General features: G+C 47.7%; 1 protein-coding gene across 1 annotated transcript in view; it reads left to right on the top strand.

Moving 5' to 3' along the window:
• Thsd4 (thrombospondin type 1 domain containing 4) overlaps positions 1–19,796 on the top strand; it is a 166,492-nt gene that overhangs the window by 128,213 nt on the left and 18,483 nt on the right. The window contains exon 4 of the mRNA XM_070042979.1: positions 5,212–5,416. Within this exon, the coding sequence (XP_069899080.1) occupies positions 5,212–5,416 (205 nt within the window). The remainder of the gene's footprint in view (positions 1–5,211; positions 5,417–19,796) is intronic.

Below are 19,796 nucleotides of genomic sequence, written 5' to 3'. Positions count from 1 at the left end.
GTGCTTTTTAGATGTGGCTGGATGATTGTACGACGGGAGAAGGGCATTTGAGGGGATATGGGTGGCGGCTGAAATACAGTCTCAGAAGCAAGCGGACAGGCACAGGCAGGCAACTGGAGATGGCAGAGAGGCGGCCATGGAGCTCGTGGTCATCTGCAGTGGGGCAGACACAAGGGCACAACGCAGGGGCCGGGGGCAGAGGGCTAGGATTGGAACACAGGCAAGAGCATAGGTATACTGTGTTCACAAGGACCAGTTGGACTGCCCTGGTCCATTGTGGGTACAGAAGGAAGACAGGTGGCTGGCCTGGTAGAACATAATACTTGAGTGAAAAAAGTCCTGAGTTTAAGCCTTAGTATCAGCATACACACATATATACACAGAAACACAGACACTGACATAAACACGCACGCACGCACATATAAACACACACACAGAGCACTTGACACATGGAAAGAACTTAGTCATATTCTGTTTTATAGAAAGCCTAGTGAAGCACAACATACAGAGCAATCTCAAAGAGGACGCCCCGATGACCCCCATTGCTAGCTTGAACAACAGCTGCCTTAAAATGCTGTTTAGCCAAAGAATGGCCTGCATGTGCTTTAAAGAATGGAGCATGGAGACAAACATGAAGTTAAAAGAAGCATACCCTAGTTAAAGCTGGCGGCTCATACCTGTAATCCTAGCTTCTCAGGAGGCTGAGATCTGAGGATCATGATTCAAAGCCAGCCCCTGGGTTAGGAAAGCTCTTTAGCTCAAACATTTAAAAAAAAAAACAAAACAAAACTGGAAGTAGAGCCATGGCTCAAATGGTGGAGTACTAGCTTTGAGCATAAAAGCTCAGAGACAGCACTCAGGCCCCGAGTACAAGCTCAAAGACTCAGAAAAAAAGAAAAAAAGAAAAATGATGTGGTTTGGGGACACCTGGCTTAGCCCCAAAGCAGTAGCCTTGTCTGTTTCCCCTTCACACCCGCTGCGCCTAATACCAGGTTGCACAGGGTTGAGACCCCGGAACACTTACCAAACAACAGCAAGGGGTCACTTAGACTTCAACACAACCACCACTGGAGGGAAAGATCCATCCAGCATTTCCTAGATAACTGCTGTGTATTATTTAACCATCTCCCCGTGTTGAAGGTTTAGGCTGATCCCTGTTTATTTATTTATTTATGGCCAGTCCTGAAGCCTGAACTCTGGGTCTGTGGGCGCTGTCCCTTAGCTCCTTTTGCTACAGAGACAGGTGGTAGTAGTCTACCACCTTGAACCACAGCTCCACTGTGTGTGTGTGTGTGCGTGCGTGCGTGCGCATGTGCCTAGTTAGAGATAAGCATCTCACAGACTTTCCTGCCCAGGCTGGCTTCAAACCATGATCCTCAGATCTCAGCCTCCTGAGTAGCTAGGATGAGAGGTGTGAGCCACCAGAGCCTGGCTTCCAAAGTTTCATTAGCAATTAGGGTCTTGAAAACAAGCTCCCTCCTAGCACATGGTGGGCCTGTGTTCTTATCTTTTCCTTCATGTGTATTCCTAGAAGAATCAGGTCCTTCGAGCAGCATGTATTTGCTAAATAGCTTTCCAAGAAGGATGGTTTTGATCTATATTCCTAACTGTAACAGGACAAGGAGATCTATCATGGGCAAGGAGTGCTTTCAACAAAACTGCCATCAGGAAAAGTTTGAGCCTCCACGTGAGATTGCTCAGCATGGGTAGAAGTAAATTGGCTGCTGTAACAGTATGATCATTATACCTGCTGGGGCTGTCCAGCCCAGGACAAAACATCTGCTTCCCATTAGGCCTTGTACCCACCACCATCCGAACTCCTGGCACCAGCCAGCCTCCCCTGCCTTAACAGACAGAGGCCTCCTCCCTGTGAACTTCACCACCAGATATGTCATCCAGTTGCTCATTTCCCTCAGGACATTTCACGTGGGTTCATTTTGGTACACAAGTGGAGTTAATTCAGGAACGATTGCTCCTGTGATGGCTGGTAACATGTAAAATGTTCCTAAGACAGATTAAGGAAGAAAGAAAAAGAAAGATAGGAAGGGAGGGAGGGAGGGGAGGAGGGAAGGAAGGAAGAAAGGAAGGAAGGAAGGAAGGAAGGAAGGAAGGAAGGAAGGAAGGAAGGAAGGAAGGAAGGAAGGAAGGAAGGGAGGAAGGAAGGAAGGGAGGGAGGAAGGAAGGAAGAAAAAAAGAAAGGAAGGAAAGAGGAAAGAAGGAAGAAAGTCGCTGGGAAACTACTAAGGATCTCTGATTATTATCCAAGCACAGCAAGAAATAGGTCTTGTGAACTGCAGGGTCTGGGCACTGTAAGAACAGAGAAGCCACATGAGCAGACACTTTCATAGGCCTTTGGCTCTCTCCAAACTTCTCTGAGTTTGTCCAGGAGAAGAGGATGTTTCTGATTGAGAAAGAGTAGAAAACATCATAGAAATAGGGTGGCAGTGTAGTTACATGTTGCTACAGTTACATGTCAGTGCCGGTGGCTCACACCTGTCATCCTAGCTATTCAAGGAGGCTGAGGATCGTGGTTCAAAGCCAGCCCCGGCAGAAAAAGTCCATGAGATACTGATCTCCAATTAGCCACAAACAAGTACAAGTGGAGGTATGTCTTAAATGGTAGAGCACCAGCCTTGAGAGAAAAAGCTAGAGGACAGTGCCCAGGCTCTGAGTTCAAGCCCCTGTACACACATTCCCAAAAACATGTGCCAGACAGAATCAGGTCTATGAAGACCAGCCACTAAGAGCCAGCATTTTCCAGAGAAGTCACTCTGTGGCAGCCAGCCACTAAGCTGCTCCCAAGTTCACTTACTTGATCCTCCCACGATCAGAAGAGGTGGACATGCACCACCCAGGCACAGAGGACCTCAAGGTTAAAGTGTAAGATGAAGTAAAAAATAAAGAGAGGCTTAGTACGGTGTATTGATATGTCTAAATTCCAGAACTTACAAGAACTCAAGTATTGGGGGAGGGGGTGCCAGTGCCCCGTCTGTGCCCACAGATGGTGTCTGGAAACAGGACACCACTGTGAAGTCGCCCCTCGGGTCCCATTTGCTGAGAATTGAGCACACTGCATGCTGGAGGGTCATGAACTATTTTCAGGGAGCCATCCAGCCGTGCACAGTAAGCCAGGAACTGAGCCAGAACTGCAGCCATGCTGCCTGGCTCCCCATTCTCTCTGTCATTCCAAATGGTTCCCACAAAGTTCCATGGGCGGGTCCAAAGGCAGGGTGTTGGCAGAGAGACCGCAACTGCTTTAAAGAGAGTAACACCAAAGCCAGGCATGGGTGGCTCACGGCTCACTGTGGTCATCCTCGCTGCTCAGGAGGCTGAGGTCAAAGGCTCGAGATTCAAAACCCAGGCAGAAAAGTCAAGGAGATCCATCTTCATTAACTAGCAAAAAGCTGGGCTGGAAGCATGACCCAAGTGGTGGAGGGTTAGCTCTGCACAAGCAAGCTGAGCAATTGTGAGGCCTTGAGTTTAGGCTATGGTAGTAGCGGAAGGAAGGGAAGGACTAGGAACTTGGCTGAAGTGGTAGAGTACCTGCTTAGCAAGTACAAGGCCATGAGTTCAAACCCCAGCACTGCTCCCCTTCAAGAAAAAATAATTAAATGAGCCAAGCGTGGTATCGCATACTGTAATCTCAGCTACACAGGAGACAGAGGCAGGAGGATGAGAGGTTGAGGCCAGCCTGGGCAAGGTTAGTGAGACACCCTAATCTCACAATGAAATCCAACACAAGGGCTAGGGCAGAGCCCAAGTCACAGATCGCTGGTCTAGCATGTGTGAGGCCCTGCGTTTCAGCCCCAGAATGAAAAACCACGTGGCTTGGTGCATGTCTTCTTTTATTTTTTCCTCTTTCCTTAAGCAGAATGAGTTCAGTGTGGGACCAGTTGTACTATGGTTAACAGGATTAGAATAGAGGTTGGACGGAAGATGGGGACAGGGCATCTTAACAGGTGGGGGGTGGGGAGGAGGAAGATGGACAATAAGGCTGGCTTTTCTGTCCATCTTCCTCAGAGACACCCACATCCACAGGCATCTTCTGAAATCAGTTAGAACCTGGCTGTGGGGGCTTAGGCTTGCAGATGCCCTGCTTGATTCAAAGCCATGGAGAACTCAGGGCAGAGGCACGCGGAACTCGTGCCTAGAAGACATTTGCCTTTCTTTCCTGCTTTAAAAAGAAAATGTGCCTGGAATGGAGGGGCAGAGGCTAGACATACATGTGGGAGGAGCAATACGTAGCCAGCTAGGCATGTGGAAAGGCTGACTGGATGGAGATGCACGCATTGAGATGCTGTTCTCTGACAGCCAGAGGCCATTTGTGCCTGGCGGGCTTGGGTTGCAAATATGGAAGCAGTATCGCAGAAGTGCCATTGCTGCAGAGAGATGCCAATCAAACGTGAGTCCCGCCTACGGGTTTTGACCAAAGGCCCCATGTGAACAGATCCATGGTGGCCTGCGTCTGGATCTGCTTGCCACGTGGCCCAAGATGCGGTCTGAAATTCCAGACCAGTCTGCAAATCAGTGAGTGCATGTCTCAACTTGTAGAATATCATCTGAGTTCACGCATCTTTCATTATTGCCACCACCCAGTGGAAAATCCTGTAATCCCGGTATTTCCTCATCCAGACAACACTGTAGGCCCCGTGTCAACAGGGGCCCCTCAAATGAGCCTGACCCACCAGGCCCCTTCCATTGTTTAGACGCTTACCATCCTGTTGTGGGCCTTTTGCTTCCACTGGGTGCTTGGTGGCAACTAGGCAAAAGCCTTAGTGCCAGGACAGATCCAAATCTCAGCCCACTGGATTTGATTTTCTAAGACACGGGCTCCGGCTCTGAGGGCCGCTTCACTGTGCACTATGAGTTGTGTGTGGTTTCAGAACAGAACACGGTAATGGGGCTGTCGGGGGGGGGGGGCAAACTCAAATGAAGGCCTGCTGCTTTTCATGGTGCCAAAGAGATTCATCATGAGAAATTTCCCAGCCAGCACGGGAGCATCCCCTCCCTCCTTCCCAGCATCCAATGGACTTCCCAGAATCCAATGGGCATTTGCAAAACTCCCCTTCCCCACCTTTGCAAACCAGATATGTCGCCGGAGATCTGCAATCATCCCTACTCACTCCTCTCCCAGTGCTCCCAATCTGTGTGCCACAAATGCCCTTTCGGTCCCCGATCTGTGCCACAAGCGCCTTTTCTGTCCCCCTGCAGAGCGTCGGCTGTGATGACTACCTGGGCTCTCACAAGGTCATGGACAAGTGCGGTGTCTGCGGGGGTGACAATACAGGCTGCCAGGTGGTCTCCGGTGTATTTAACCACGCCCTCACCAGCCTGGGCTACCACCGCGTGGTGGAGATTCCCCAGGGAGCCACAAAAATCAATGTCACGGAGATGCACAAGAGTAACAACTACCTGGGTAAGTGAGGCCATCTTCCTGGGGAAAGTGTCCGTCACTGCCAGTGATGGAATCTTCCAGGGTTGTGCAGAGGGACTAAGATATGTATGTCACCGGGGTACCTTCATACTGCCTGGCCTGCCTGACCTTTGATTTAAACTTGAAGCAAGTTAAAAATAATAATTAGCCAGTGTCAGTGGCTCACACCTGTCATCCTAGCTACTCAGGAGGCTCAGATCTGAGGATCGCAGTTCAAAGCCAGCCCAGGCAGGAAAGTCTCTGAGACTGTTATCTCCAATAAACCACTCAGAAAATTGGAAGTGACGCTGTGGCTCAAGTGGTAGTGCACTCGCCTTGAGCTGAAGAGCTGAGGGACAGCGCCCAGGCCCAGAGTTCAAGCTCCACAACCAACTAAAAAAAAAAATAATAATAATAATAATTGCCAGGCACCAGTAGCTCATACCTGACATCCTAGCTACTCAGGAGGCTGAGATCTGAGGCTTGTGGCTCAAAGCCAACCTGGGTGAGAAAGGCCATGAAGACTCTTTATCGCCAATGAACCACCAGAAAACGAGAAGGGGCACTGTGGCTCAAAATGGTAGAGTGCTAGCCTTGAGCAAAAAGAGCTTAGGGACAGCGCCCAGCCTGAGTTCAAGCTCTACGACAGACCAAAACAAAAATCCTTCTTACAGCTAAATGCTTAAGAGCTGCACGCGTAAACCAGCCACTGCTGTTCCTAACAATAACTTGGTTATGAAATCCGAGCATGACAGCCCAGATGAGGCTCAGAAGAGTGGGGCTCTGCGGAGACCCAGGAGGTCAGCAAGTCTTGGTTCTATTGGAGTGGGGGGGAGCAAGGCATTGGTGACATGCGTAGTCCCCTCGCATCGTCACCTGGAAGTCTAGAGCAGAAGCCATTCTTCCTTCTGTCCACTTCATCTGCCTGGTATTATAGCCTTTGCATTTATGGTAGCCACATGCTCTAGAACCTCCACATTAGTGGCATAGAACACTCCCATGCATAGCATTCAAACACTCTAGAACCTTCACCTAAACAGCAATGAAGCGCTCTAGAATTTTCACATTAACGGCAAGCACTCTAGAACCTTCTAGAACCTTCCACAGTTACTTCAAGCACACATTCATCCATATTGGATGTCTTTTCCCTTTCATCTTTAAGTAGTTGTCCAAAAGAGTTGCCCTTTCACTAAGCAGTTTATGAATATCATATACAATCTAGCTTGATCAGCACCACCCCTTTCAACATGCCCACCCATCCCTCCCCAACCTGCCTCTTCCCTCACTCTTCTTAATTTTGTACAATATACGTCGGATTCATGACCGCACTCTTCCCCTCTTCTCTTCCTGGAAGGCTGTCTTTAACTCATCTTCCTGCAAAGGGAGATCTTTGTTGATCTTTCTTCTTCTGGATTTTCAGGCTCTTTGCATTCCATCTATGAAAAGCAGTCATTAAAAAATGAAATTTTGGCCAATGTTTGACTTACGTTTGTGTACAAATCAGTTAAAGAAATGACCCAGGGGAGCCATTTCTTAAAGCCTTTAAAGAACAATATCCACTTTTATTTGTTAGCACCCACTTATGCCAGGCAATGTTTTGTCTCGGTGTGGGTGGGTGTGCATGTGTGCATGCATGTGTGTGTGATTCTGGGCTGGACCCTGAACTAAAGCCTCACACTCTGACGGCTTTTTCTGCTCACCGCAGATGCTCTACCGCTTGGGCCGTTTCTCCACTTCCTTTCTGCTGGTTAGCTGGAAACAAGAGTCCCTTGGATTTTTATTTCCCAGGCTGGCTCTGAATCTTGATTCTCAGATCCCAGCATCTTGAGTAGCTAGGATTACAAGTGTGAGTCTGGCTCTAGGCAATGATCTTAATGTTTTCTTTACCTAAAAATCCTTGAAGACTGGCTATCCCTGGGGTCTCCTACCTCCTCCTTCCTGCTGAGTAACCATGGCAACTTCCATCACCTCTCTGAGCCTGTTCTGTAGCTGTAAGATGGGGCTGGGAAGCAGGCAATCTAGTTCCAAAGATGCTACCCTGAAGAGGGAGGTGTCCAAGTTCCCTGCTCTGCCATTGGCTATGCAGCAGCCAATGGCTACAGTGAAAGACCATGGATTATGCCTCTTTGGCTAGCAGGACTTAGAAGACCACGGCAGCCACAACCTCCACACTCTACAGCTCTTCCCTCCCACCTGAGCAGACGCCACCCACACTAACTGCACTTGGCTTTATTGGCCAGGGCAGGAAGGGACAGCAGACAAAGCCAACTAAAGCAGGAAATGGTTATCTTTGTCCTGGCAAATCTGGGAACCCACCAAGGCGGCAGAAAGCCGAGTTTTCCACGTGAGGGGTTTGCGTGTTATTTTTCATAGCAAAAGATAGTCCGCATGTTTCCGCCTTCCTTTTATATTTTTAGGAACTCACAGATCCATGTGCTGCCTGCCTCCCATGGGGAAAAGTGGCCTTCCGGGCATTGTGTGAGCCCCGTGGTGTTCAGACACTGCCTGGAGTTAGCATTGTGTTGCCTCACTGAATTCCCCCGGGAAGTCAGGGGTCTGTAAACAGTTTAAAGATGTCAGTACTCCATGATAAAACTGTCCCCTTACCCCGTAAAGAGATGCAGGGAGGCAGAGCAAGAAGACATGTATGCGAGGGGTTGGCTGAGGAAGGTTCTAGAAATCAGGTGCCACATAGAAGAGCCTGCATGGAGACAGGAGAGCAGGCTCCGAAGGAAGGAGACTCCAGAAGTGGAGAGCACTTCCCACCTAGTACTTATACCCGGTACTTATTCTTCTTTTATTATTTTTTAAATTCTTGGGCAGTACTAGAGTTTGAGCGCAGAGCCTCACAGGCTAGGCCGGTGCTCTGCTCCTTGAGTCTGCTTGAAAATTGAAATTTAAAAATCAAGACCTAGCCAGGTGCCAGTGGCTCACACCTGTCAACCTAGCTAAGATCCTGAGGATCATGGTTTGAAGCCAGCTCAGGCAGGAAACTCCTTGAGACTCTTATCTCAACAAATTACTCAAAAAAGCCAGAAGTGGTTCTGTGACTCAAGTAAAGAGTGCTTGCCATGAGCAAAAGAAGCTCAGGGACAGTCCCCAGGCCCAGAGTTCAAGCCCCAAAACCAGCACAAAAAAAAAAAAAAAGGAGGGGAGGGGCTGGGAAGGTGGCTCAGTGGTAGAGTGCTTGCCTTGCATGCCTGAGGCCCTGGGTTCAATTCCTCAGCACCACATAACCAGAAGGAAAAAAAAGCTGGAAGTGGTAGAGTGCTAGCCTTGAGCTGAAGAGCTGAGGGACAGCACCCAGGCCCAGAGTTCAGGCCCCTGGCTGGACCCAAAAAAAAAGGGGGGGAGAGACTTTAGAACCCCAGAATCTGTTGTTGAACTCTGAATTCTCCTTTTGTACATGAGGATTTTTTTTCCCTTCTCCAGTCCTGTTATTTGAGGGGAAAAGTTCAATCTAATATTATTTAAATGATTGGCAGTTTATCTTACTGGCTTCTCTCTTAATAAGATGTTGTAAAAATTATTTTAGCAAAAATATCAAAGTTTGGCATTGTTCAGCCGGCTCAGTTCACTAATGTCATTGTATAAGGTAAGAAATCCCACATAAAAACATACTGAGCCGAGATGGATAATTCTGGACACACACCACCCGCCAGCGTGTTACATTGTCTGAGAGTTACAGGCTTGGCGGTCATTTTTGAAGCTCTGTATTCTTAAAAAATAAACTGCGATGGATTTACTTTTAAGCATATGAAAGTGAAACAAGAATAATAACGCCCAATTCAAGAAGTGTCATGGCTTCTCTCTAATTTGTAACCTTTATTGGTTGAGCAGCTTTCTAGATGGAGGAAAAAGTTGGGATGTTTGAATAATGTGATGTCCAAAGTTAAAATGACTGAGTGTGAATTTGCAGGGATGGAGAAGTGGAAGGAGAGGGTGACAGAGAGATTATGATTGAAGTATTTATTTGCAAGAGGAGGATTGGGTACCAGTTGTTTGTGCTTATAGTAACGCTGGAAACCCAGGAGGCTGACACCAGAAGGATTATGGTCCTAGGCCAGCCTGGGGGGGGGGGGGGGGCGGGAACCCTTCAGGAAATTCCCCATCTCAACTAATAAGCTGGGTATTATGATTGCAAGCCTGTCACCGCAGCTACATGGAAAGTGTAAAATAAGAGGATCACGATCCAGGTTGGACCGAACAAAAAGTGAGTCCCTATCTCAAAAATTACAAAGTGAAAAAAGGCTGGAGGCTGCTGGAGCAGTAGAGTGCCCGCAAGTTCAAACCCTAGGCCTGAAAATCAATCAACCAACCAATCAATCAATGAGGGATAGAGGACAAGAAAGAGCCATAAGGGCTGGGAAGGTGGCTCAGTGGTTAAAGCGCTTGCCTTGCATGCCTGAAGCCCTGGGTTCGATTCCTCAGCACCACATAAGCAAAAAGAAAAAAGCCGAAAGTGGCGCTGTGGCTCAAGTGGTAGAGCACTAGCTTTGAGCTGAAGAGCTGAGGGACAGTGCCCAGGCCCAGAGTTCAGGCCCCATGACCGGACCCAAAAAAAAAAAAAAAAAAAAAGAAAGAGCCATAAGAGGGTAGATTTAATCCAAGAACTTCACCTTGGAGAATACTATAAAACCAGAATGTAAATGTTGCTTGATGCTGAGCCCAATCCCAGTCTCCATCAATTGAATAATTCACCTGCTTTGCAATGGCGTGTTTAGGGAGTGCTTTGTCTTCATGCTCATCTGAGGTCTGTCCCACGGCTCTGCTCCTTTCTGGGTTGCCCAGAGTACTGGGCTACAACTGCTATAGAGTGTGTTGTACTGCTAGGTATGGCTCCTGCCAGCCAGACCTCCATGTCACATTTTTCTCATGATACGGTTAGCATGTCTTATGTCCCACGTGATTTGGGGCGCTTTTGTTTGTCACATTGAAGGTGGGAAAGAGCCCACTGGCCACCGATGTGTCCCTGCCCTTGTGTAAAAGCTGTTTAGCAGATGTGCATTGATGCTGAGATATGAGGCTCAAGATTCAAAGCCAGCCTTGCCACAGAAAAGCCCCTGAGACTCCACCTCCAAATTAGCAAGCAAAATGCGGCTGGAGGTGTGGCTCAAGTGGTAGAGCACCAGCCCCCTAAAATAAAAAAAAAAGCAATGCAAGGCCAACACTGGCCTCAAACTACCATCCTCCAGATGTCAGCCTCCTGAGTAGCTGGGATTATGAGCATGAGCCACTGGCGCCTGGCCGTGCCCTCATTTGTAAAGAGAGTCCACATGGTGTTTGATTCATTAAACTGAAAACCAAATCGCGAACGTGTAAAACTGTTGTTCCAGGTCATAAAACCTTTTCCCAAACTTTTACAATCAGTCCGAGCCCAGATGACAGGCTTATTAGCAGAAATAATGAAGGAAAAAAGAGGAAATTAAAACCTTCATAATTAAAAATAATAACTCTCCTATTAAGTTACCTGCTGAATAACCTTAAGTCCTCCCTTGCCCTCCTCCCGTGAGCTCCCTGTAACTTTTTTAAACTCTACTTTTGAGAGTAAAATGCTAACATCTTGGAATAACTACCCTGCCATTTCTTTTTCTCCCTCCCTTTTAAGTCGTTTAGTTTGACATTTCTATCCATGAATAGAGAATCAAGGGGCTTCTTCTGTACCCGTTTCCACAAATAGTCACAGGAACTGGAGATCAGCATGCAACAAGATTTTAAGAAATCCCCAAATTTAAGAGGGTTTTAATGAGGATTTATAAAGCAGGGGCAGATGGGAGGGAAAAAAAAGATCCATTTCCTTATTCTTGGGAATAAGGACTCGGCTGAGACCTTCACCCTTTCTGAGCTGGGAGAGCATGTCATAATCATTAGTAGTGGGAGCTGTTTACTGTTCTAGAACGTGGAGATGCAATCTAGGCCCATCTCAAACTCAGGGACCCCAGCTGACTGCAGGACTCTCCTTTGGCCAGTCCTGTCTTCTAATTCTGTGTGTCTCCTTGCTGGCAGCTGGCAGCTTCTTAACATCTCAACTACGTCCTTCTAGGTTCTGACACAGGCAAGTGAAGACTGAAGCGGGTAGAGGTTGATTCACATGGCCACCAGGGAGGGAACAAGCAGCAGGAGCTCGGGGTCCTGGGTTGGGTTGGGACCGTTTGAGGCTGATTTGGGCCGAGGATCTCTGAGTGTGGGGATGGGCGGTTCTGAGTGGCGTAGTGTGGTTATCTAAGGTCTCCTTCACTACATAGGTCTTTACCCACAATGCAGCAGGAAAGCCCAGGGTATGGTCAGGATCACAGGGTCCATCTCAGGACAGAGAGATGGCCTGGGCGGATGTGTCACGTTCCCAGGAGCTCCCCTTCTGAGAGGCCTTCCTCTCCCCCATATCCCAGGGTAGCTCTGCCACCCAAGGGCAGCTAGAGGGAATCCATGGGAGTATGGAGACATAGCATGGCACCATGTGCCAACTTTGTCCTGGCACTGAAAACTCCACTAGTGTCCCAGTAGAGACCATGGGAAAATGGCTAAACCAGTGATCATTCATGCCCTCAAATACTTTTGAGTGAGTAAACTCTACAAGTCGCTCCCCTGGCATTATAATTCCACAACATTCCCAGAGAAGCCCAGAATAATCGCCTAAAGAAGAGCAATCATGACAGCAAAGTGAGCATTGAATGCGAACACAGAGATCTGGAGGCTCAGAGGCCCTTGTGAGAATCGGGATTCAGAGAAGGGAAATCCAGCATTCATTCCCTGGTTGGCTGACACTTTTTCTCACTGATACCAAAAGTCTAGAACCTCACCTCACAGGGTACAGATGCCCTTCCAAGGGGCCGAGGGACCAGGAGGTGCCCCACTTAAGGCCCATCTCTTTAAGGAGGTGTGTAAGTGAGCTATGAGGAGAGAGTGAAAAACCCCATGTTGGATGAAGGTCAGTCACACGAGACTTATGTATGGTCTTCAGCTCAAGGCTAGCGCTCTATCACTTGAGCCACAGTGCTACTTCTGATTTTCTGATGATTTATTGAAGATAAGAGTCTCACAGACTTCCCTGCCCGGGCTGGCTTTGAACTGTGATCCTCAGATTTCAGCCTCCTGAGTAGCTAGGATTATAGATGTGAGCCATTAATGCAAGGCTTTTCTTTTTCTTCTTCTTTTTCTTTATAGACTATAGAACTTAGTAGAATCTATTAAAGTATAGGTTTGGATCGGTCTGGCTTTTCATCAGTCACCTCTGAGGTCTTGGATGGTTTTTAATAAAGGCTTGGCATCCTGGACTATGACTTGGGGTCGTGACATTTTCTTTTAGCCCGGTGAAGCTTTCCAAGAAGGAAACATGTTCCTCCAATTTGTTCAGCAAGTTTCCTAGCAACTTCATTTACACACACACACATTTTCTGTAGAGTTGAACTAATTTTTTATTGAAATAATTATAGCTTCACAGACAGTGGGGAGGAATAATAATACTGTATTATTTCAGTTTTAATTAAGAAATATGTGCTCAAACAAGTGAAAACTGTTAAAAAGAAAACAGCTCACAATTACAGGTTCCCCCCAAAAAAGTAGTGCAAATGATTAGGACCCAGGGCCCTATGGATGTAGCATCTTCCCAGAGCCAGGTTGTACCTGGTAGCCGGGAGACCACCTTGGTCATGAGGCCAAGGGACATAGAGAGGTGACTTAAAGACTGTCCTGTGGCCAGGGGCCAGTGGCTCATATCTGTAATCCTAGCTACTCAGGAGTCTGGGATCTGAGGATCTCAGTTCAAAGCCAGCACAGGCAGGAAAGTCTGTGAGACTCTTCATTCTCCAATGAACCACCAGAAAACAGGAAGTGGTGCTGTGGCTCAAAGTGGTAGAGCGCTAGCCTTGAGCAACAAGAGCTCAGGGACAGTGCCCAGGCCCCAAGTTCAAGTCCCATGACCAACAACAACAAAAAGAGAAATACCTGTGCAGGTAATTCCCTAGTCCCTTAAGCCTTTTTTCTGCATCTCGTGTGTGTGTGTGTGTGTGTGTGTGTGTGTGTGTGTGTGTGTGTGTGTGTGTGTGTGTGTGTGTGTGTGTGCGCGCGCGTGTGCGCACGCATGCACTGTGTACACCAATCATGGAACTCAAGCTCAGGACCTGGCACTCTCTCTTGGCTTTTTCACTCAAGGCTGGTGTTCTACCACTTGAGCCTTGCCTCCACTTCCTGTTTTTTGCTGGGTTATTGAAGCTAGGAGTCTCACAGACTTCTCTGCCCGAATTGGCTTTAAACCGCAATCCTCAGATCTCAGCCTCCCGAGTTGCTGGGACTACAGGGGTGAGCCATGGGCACCTTTGGTGCCTCTTGAGTTCATGTCCCATTCTTGGTTCTGGATTCCCATGGAACAAGTGTTCAGGCCCACTGAGTTAGTACAGGAGAGAGATCTAGAATCCCACCAGTGCTAGAAGCCCTCCACCAAGTGTTTCTTATATTTCTCTATCGTTGCTGTGCACCCCTAGCCCTCACAACTAACCCTTGTGTGTTTCATCGGGGCCTTTCACAAGCCTCTGGTCTGTGTCTGATATCATATGTGCACTGGGGCTCCGGGCTATTGATTCACCCTCCTTAGTAACCAGCTTGTCTTGGACTTGAGCTTTTCCTCTGTGCCCGCAGGCTGGCAGGGCCATGCACACACACTGTAAAGCTTTGGGTGCTAGTCAATTCCTGGTGCCACCCAGCTAGGCACCATGGGCTACCCTCAGAGCTGGAAGAGTAGAGGGGGGCAGAGGGCGAGCAGGTGTCTGGAACTCAGTGGAGTGAGAGCATAGAATGTTCTAGAAGTCTTGTGGATGCCATGCCTGGAACCTTGGAGAACAAAGGATAACCTCAGGGTAGATAGGAGATGGGACCGGAAGGTTAGGGGAGGGGAATGAGGAAGGCTGTGAGAGGAAGAAGAGCGGTCTGGACCTGGCGGATTCCTCCCATTCGCTTGAATTGTCCACTTTGCCAGGCTCACAGGATTCAAGATGGCGCTGGCAACTACAGACGCTTGAGAAACTTTACCCAAGCTCCCATTCGCTTGAATTGTCCACTTTGCCAGGCTCACAGGATTCAAGATGGCGCTGGCAACTACAGACGCTTGAGAAACTTTACCCAAGCTCCCATTCGCTTGAATTGTCCACTTTGCCAGGCTCACAGGATTCAAGATGGCGCTGGCAACTACAGACGCTTGAGAAACTTTACCCAAGCCCCCGTTAGGAAATGTTTTCTTTGGGGAACAGAAAAGCTAGGTATTTCGAAATGTTCATAGCTGGGGATATGAATATCTCACATCTCATATTATGGCCTCGGGTCCATTACTTCTTTCCACCTTTCAAAGCAAGGTTTGTGCAAATATTTTATGTCGGTATTTAATAGTGTTCTTAAGCCTTTAGTGTCTATTATTGTCTCTCTTCTTAAAAAAATAACAAGAGTCAAATATTCACAGGCAAGGAGGAAAGAATGAAATGGGAGCCTTATCTTAGACCATACAAAAGAGCCAACTCAAAGTGAACTAAAAACCGAAATGTGAGACATGAAACCACAAAATTCCTAGAAGAAAACATAGATGGGGGGGAAAGCTCCTTGACATTGGCCTTGAGACAAAGTCAAACATGGCCCCAGAAATACAAACACCAGGAGCAAAAATGGATGAGTAGGGTTAGCCCAAACTAAAAAGCATACACATACCAAGGGAAACACTCAACAAAATGAATGTGAACCTAGAGAAAATCATGGTGAACCGAAGATCTGCTCAGGGGAAATATCCAAAGCGTGTAAGGAGCTCACACAATTTAATACATGGTTGATAATCACCTCACACCTGCGGGGGGGGGGGGGGGTGCATTACCCAGGAAACAAAACCTGGGAGTGGATGGAGAAAGGAGAATGGAGCTACTGAAGAAGGAAATGTAAATTGGTGTCCCCATCATTAACAACAGAATGGAAGGTTCTAGAAAACTTCAACCAGAAGCCTGACATCAGCAGTTCTTGGGGATTAAGCTCGGATCAGGTCCCTTACACTCTTGCTTGACTTTTTCACTCAAAAATGGCGCTCTACCACATGAGCCATGGCTCCACTTCTGGCTTTTTGGCAGTTAGTTGCTGACAAGAGTCTTGTCTTTCTACCCCGGCTGGCTTCGAACCCTAATCCTCAGATCTCAGCCTCCTGGGGAGAGGCCTGAGGTAGAAGGGAAGAACTTGTGGAGGACCCGGGGCACCCAGCAATGGGGGACAGGCATCACCCACATCTTCAGAGCCCCGGGGCCTCTGGCTCCATGCTGATGCACAGCTGACCAGTCCTTCAGGCCTAATTGGCTTCCTTGGTTCTCACACCCCATGGGCAGTGGAGAGGACAGGGAAGCAGGTCCCCTCCCTGGGCCTATGTGTCCAACATGAGACCCAGTGCCCAGGCCACCTGTGGGACCTGAGGACCCTCTATGTGCTAAGGTCTGTGAAGGAAGTTCAAATCCCTAGAGAATCTTCAGTTTCTCCCTTGTCAGGGCTCTCTGGCAAGAGACAGACAACTTGGCACATTTCAACCAATATTGAATACCAAGTTGTTTTTATGTTGGTGGTGGTGGTAGTGGTGGTCATGGGACTTGAACGCTGAGCCTGGGCGCTGTCCTTCAGCTCTTCAGCTCAAGGTGATGCTCTACCACTTGAGTCACAGCGTCACTTCCGGTTTTCTGGTGGTTCATTGGAGATAAGAGTCTCACTGACTTTCCTGCCTGGGCTGGCTTTGAACCATGCGATCCTCAGATCTCAGCCTCCTGAGTAGCTAGGATTACAGGCGTGAGCCATTGGTGCTGGCTTAAGTTTCTTAAAGTTTGTAAAGTTTTACCCAGTTTAAGAAGCTACAGTTCTCAACCAAGCATACCTATAAATCCAGCCACTGAAGAAGCAGAGGCAGGAAGATCTCTACTTCAAGGTCAGGCCAGGCAAAGTTACTGAAACCCGCAAAAACAAAATACTAAAGGGCTGGGGGGAGCGGGGAGGTGCTTCAGATGATAAAGTGATTGCTTAGCAATCTTGAAGCTCTGGAGTTCAATCTCCAATACCCGAATAGAGGAGGCAGGGAGGGAGGGAGGATGGGAGGGGGAAAGGATGGGAGAGGCAAGAGGGAGGGAGGGAGGGAGGGAGTCGGTCCCCTTCCAGCAACTCCAGCATTCCCCAGGGCCTGGCAGGTGTCAGGCAGCTAGAGTAAGTGTTAGCAGGAGGTTTGACAGCAAAAGGAGGGAGATTAGGGAGGTCAGGATTGAAACAAGATGCTTTTCTGCTTTTCCTTTTAAGGTTTCTTGGGGGTGGAGAGGAGTGGCAAAGAGAGACAGATGTGAGAAGGGGGGTTGGGAGAAAGAACCCGGGCTTGATGGAGTGCGATCTTGAAGATGTAGGTGAGGGGCATTCAAGATATCAGCTAAGGGTGGGCGGTCAGTCCAGAGGGTCTCCTGGGGTGGACATTGAAAGATCAATGGTCAGGAGTGTGGAGGAAGGAAAGCAAAGGCCTGGATCAAAGCCCTCAGGAAAACCAGCGCATCAAGAAGGAGACTAGCACTCTACCACTTGAGCTATAACACCACTTCCTGTTTTCTGGTGGTTTATTGGAGATGAGTCTCACGGACTTTCCTACCCTGGCTGGTTTTGAACCTCGATCCTCAGATCTCAGCCTCCTGAGTAGCTAGGATGACAGGCATGAGCCACCAGTGCCCAGCTTAGTGTTTGCTTTTAAACACAGGTCAGGATGATAAAGCTCAATTCCTGGACACCACATATAAAATGCATGATTTCTCTGCTTGCACTGGACTTCAACCTGCAAGTATTTTAATTAAACCAGCATGTAAATGTCAGAGATATCAAAAGAACAAAGGCATTATTAATTGGAGAACCAAGGTGACCAGCCCCTTTATTCTTTTAAATTATTTCTTTTTTTTTTTTTTTTTTTTTTTAATTGTATTTTATTTTATTTGAGAACATACTGTACAGAGGGGCTACAATTACATGGGCAGGATAATGCATACATTTCTTACCAAGCATTGCAGCCTCCTCCTTTGTTTACCCTTCACTTCCCTTCCCTGCCTCCCCCCTCCCCCCACCCAATTTTACCCCCCTCCCCCCACCCAATTATACCCCCCTCTCCCCCCCACACCGAAATTGTAAAGCTGGTTTTGACATGACATTTTGTACTTCTCATTGTTGCAACAGGTCCACCTGAATCCTTAAACGATTTGTTTGTCCCCATCTCCTCCACATGATATACTGACATCAAATATAGTGAAAGCGGGGGTTACACTGTGGGGGAGGGACATACAAAGCAACAAAGAAATAATCTTATAAATGCATTAGAAATACATGCATGAAAGAAACGAAAACATTAAAATACATATTAAATTATTTCTTCCTTCAGTTCTGATCTCAGTAACAATCACTCCTCCTGCATCTTATGTCCACAATAATGTTCCTGGATTGAAAGCCACCGTTTTATTGCTTATCTCTTGGGCTCTTTCAAAACAAGTAATTATCAGATCAACATTTAGCTTACTGGCCTTGAGTTGAATAGGTAATTTCCCCCTTGAGTCATAGCCATGGAAGAATTCAAGCCAAAATTCCAGGCTGGCTTTAAGCAATAAATACTGTAATTAACTTCTAACCAAGCAAGCTAACATTTTGCTTGGAGAACACAGCATTTTCCCAAACAAATGTCTTTCAAATAAGAACAATTTCATGCCCTCTTTCTTCCCATATGGTACTTTGCAGTGTTTGGGAATAACTAGAGTGTTGTGCAAGACATATTCTTGGAGACTTTAGACTCTAGTTCTCAGCCAGGCATTGTGGCTCATACCTGTAATCCTAGCTACTCAGGAGGCTGGGATCTGAGGATTGAGGTTAGAAGCCAGCCTAGGGAGAAAAGTCTGTGAGACCCTTATCTCCCATTAACCACCAAAAAACTGGAAGTAGAGGTGTGGTTCAAGTGGTAGGATATCAACTGAAGAGAAAAAGCCAAGTGACAGCACTAGACCCTGAGTTCAAGGCCTCTCCCCCACAAAAAAAGAGTGATCTCTTCCTCATCTTGTTAGGAGTAAAAAAAAATTTTTTTTTTGAAACAGTGAAGCAGTTCCTTTTCTTCAGAGCTTTTCAAGGCTCTGTAGCAATCCTCCTGAGCCTGGCTAAAAGCTTTTGTCCTGTCTATAGATACAAATACAGCAGATGAAATGCCTCTTGTGATCAGTGAGTCCAGGAGGTGGGCCACTGGGGGATGACCAGTCCAGCTAGGAGCAGACCTGGTCCCAGGAATAGACCAGTTTCTACTAATACCGTCTTGTCTCTATCCGGTCCGTGAAATAGGGGAGGTGAAGGTCTGATGTGGGATCTTGGGAGAATTTATGTGTGCCATTTTTTTTTTTTTTTTTGGTCTGTCATGGGGCTTGAACTCTGGGCCTGGGCGCTGTTCCTCAGCTCTTCAGCTCAAGGCTAGCGCTCTACCACTTGAGCCACAGCGCCACTTTCTCTTGGGAGAATTTAAAACAAGGGAACCCCTCCCAGAATTCCCTGGGCTCCGGCTCCAACAATGAAAGAAAGCCTAGGGGAGGAGGGCTGAGCTGGCCCTGCCCTCCAAGAGGCTCCTATGCCCCCCATCTCCCTGGGCTCCCCACCTTCCACAGAGAGACTGGCTTCCCTGCTTTTGTTTCACTTCCAGACAAACTTGGTCTATCTGCTTTCGGCACTAAAATAAGCAAATAAATACTGTTCCAAAGTACAGACAGACAGACAGAGAGACAAGACCCGAAAGGGGGGGGGAGGAGGATGCAGATAGAAAGTTGAAGTCCAGCTAGGAGATGGAAAGGTTGGAAGTATGGCAAGAACCCAAAGGAGGAGAATAAGTCATCCCTCAGCTGTTCAGAAAGGGACCCAGCATGAGACCGGTTGCCACTGTCTCGTGTGATGTGCATGTGTGTATGTGGGCATGCATGTGCATTTGCATGTGCATGCGTGCATGTGTGCAAGCATTTACACTTGTGCATAGTGTGCGTGCATGCATGTGTGGGGGCATGTGTGTATATGTATGTAACTGCTGCCACACATAGAACCCATAAACTGACATGTTGGATTAAAATCCTTCATACAACTACTTAAAGACAAATACAGATGCACATGCAGACATACATGCACGAATAGGTTGCATATATGTGTTCATATCTGTATGCGCACATCCATGCACTCATGGTATACACGCATTGATGCACATGTGTGTGTACATGTATGCCTTGTGTGCTGTGCTCATACACGCATACGTGCAGGCATACCGAAGTCCTCCAGCAGTACATTCCCACTAGCCATGGCAACCAGCCATCACAGGTGGAGTGTGCTTCTGTCTACGTAGGCCTGG

Source organism: Dipodomys merriami, unplaced genomic scaffold (assembly GCF_024711535.1).
Source record: "Dipodomys merriami isolate MVZ:Mamm:240054 unplaced genomic scaffold, mDipMer1.0.p SCAF_33, whole genome shotgun sequence".
NCBI classification, from domain to species: Eukaryota; Metazoa; Chordata; class Mammalia; order Rodentia; family Heteromyidae; genus Dipodomys; species Dipodomys merriami.
Note: the sequence above shows the minus strand (reverse complement) of the source record. Positions and strands in the feature narration are given on the sequence as shown.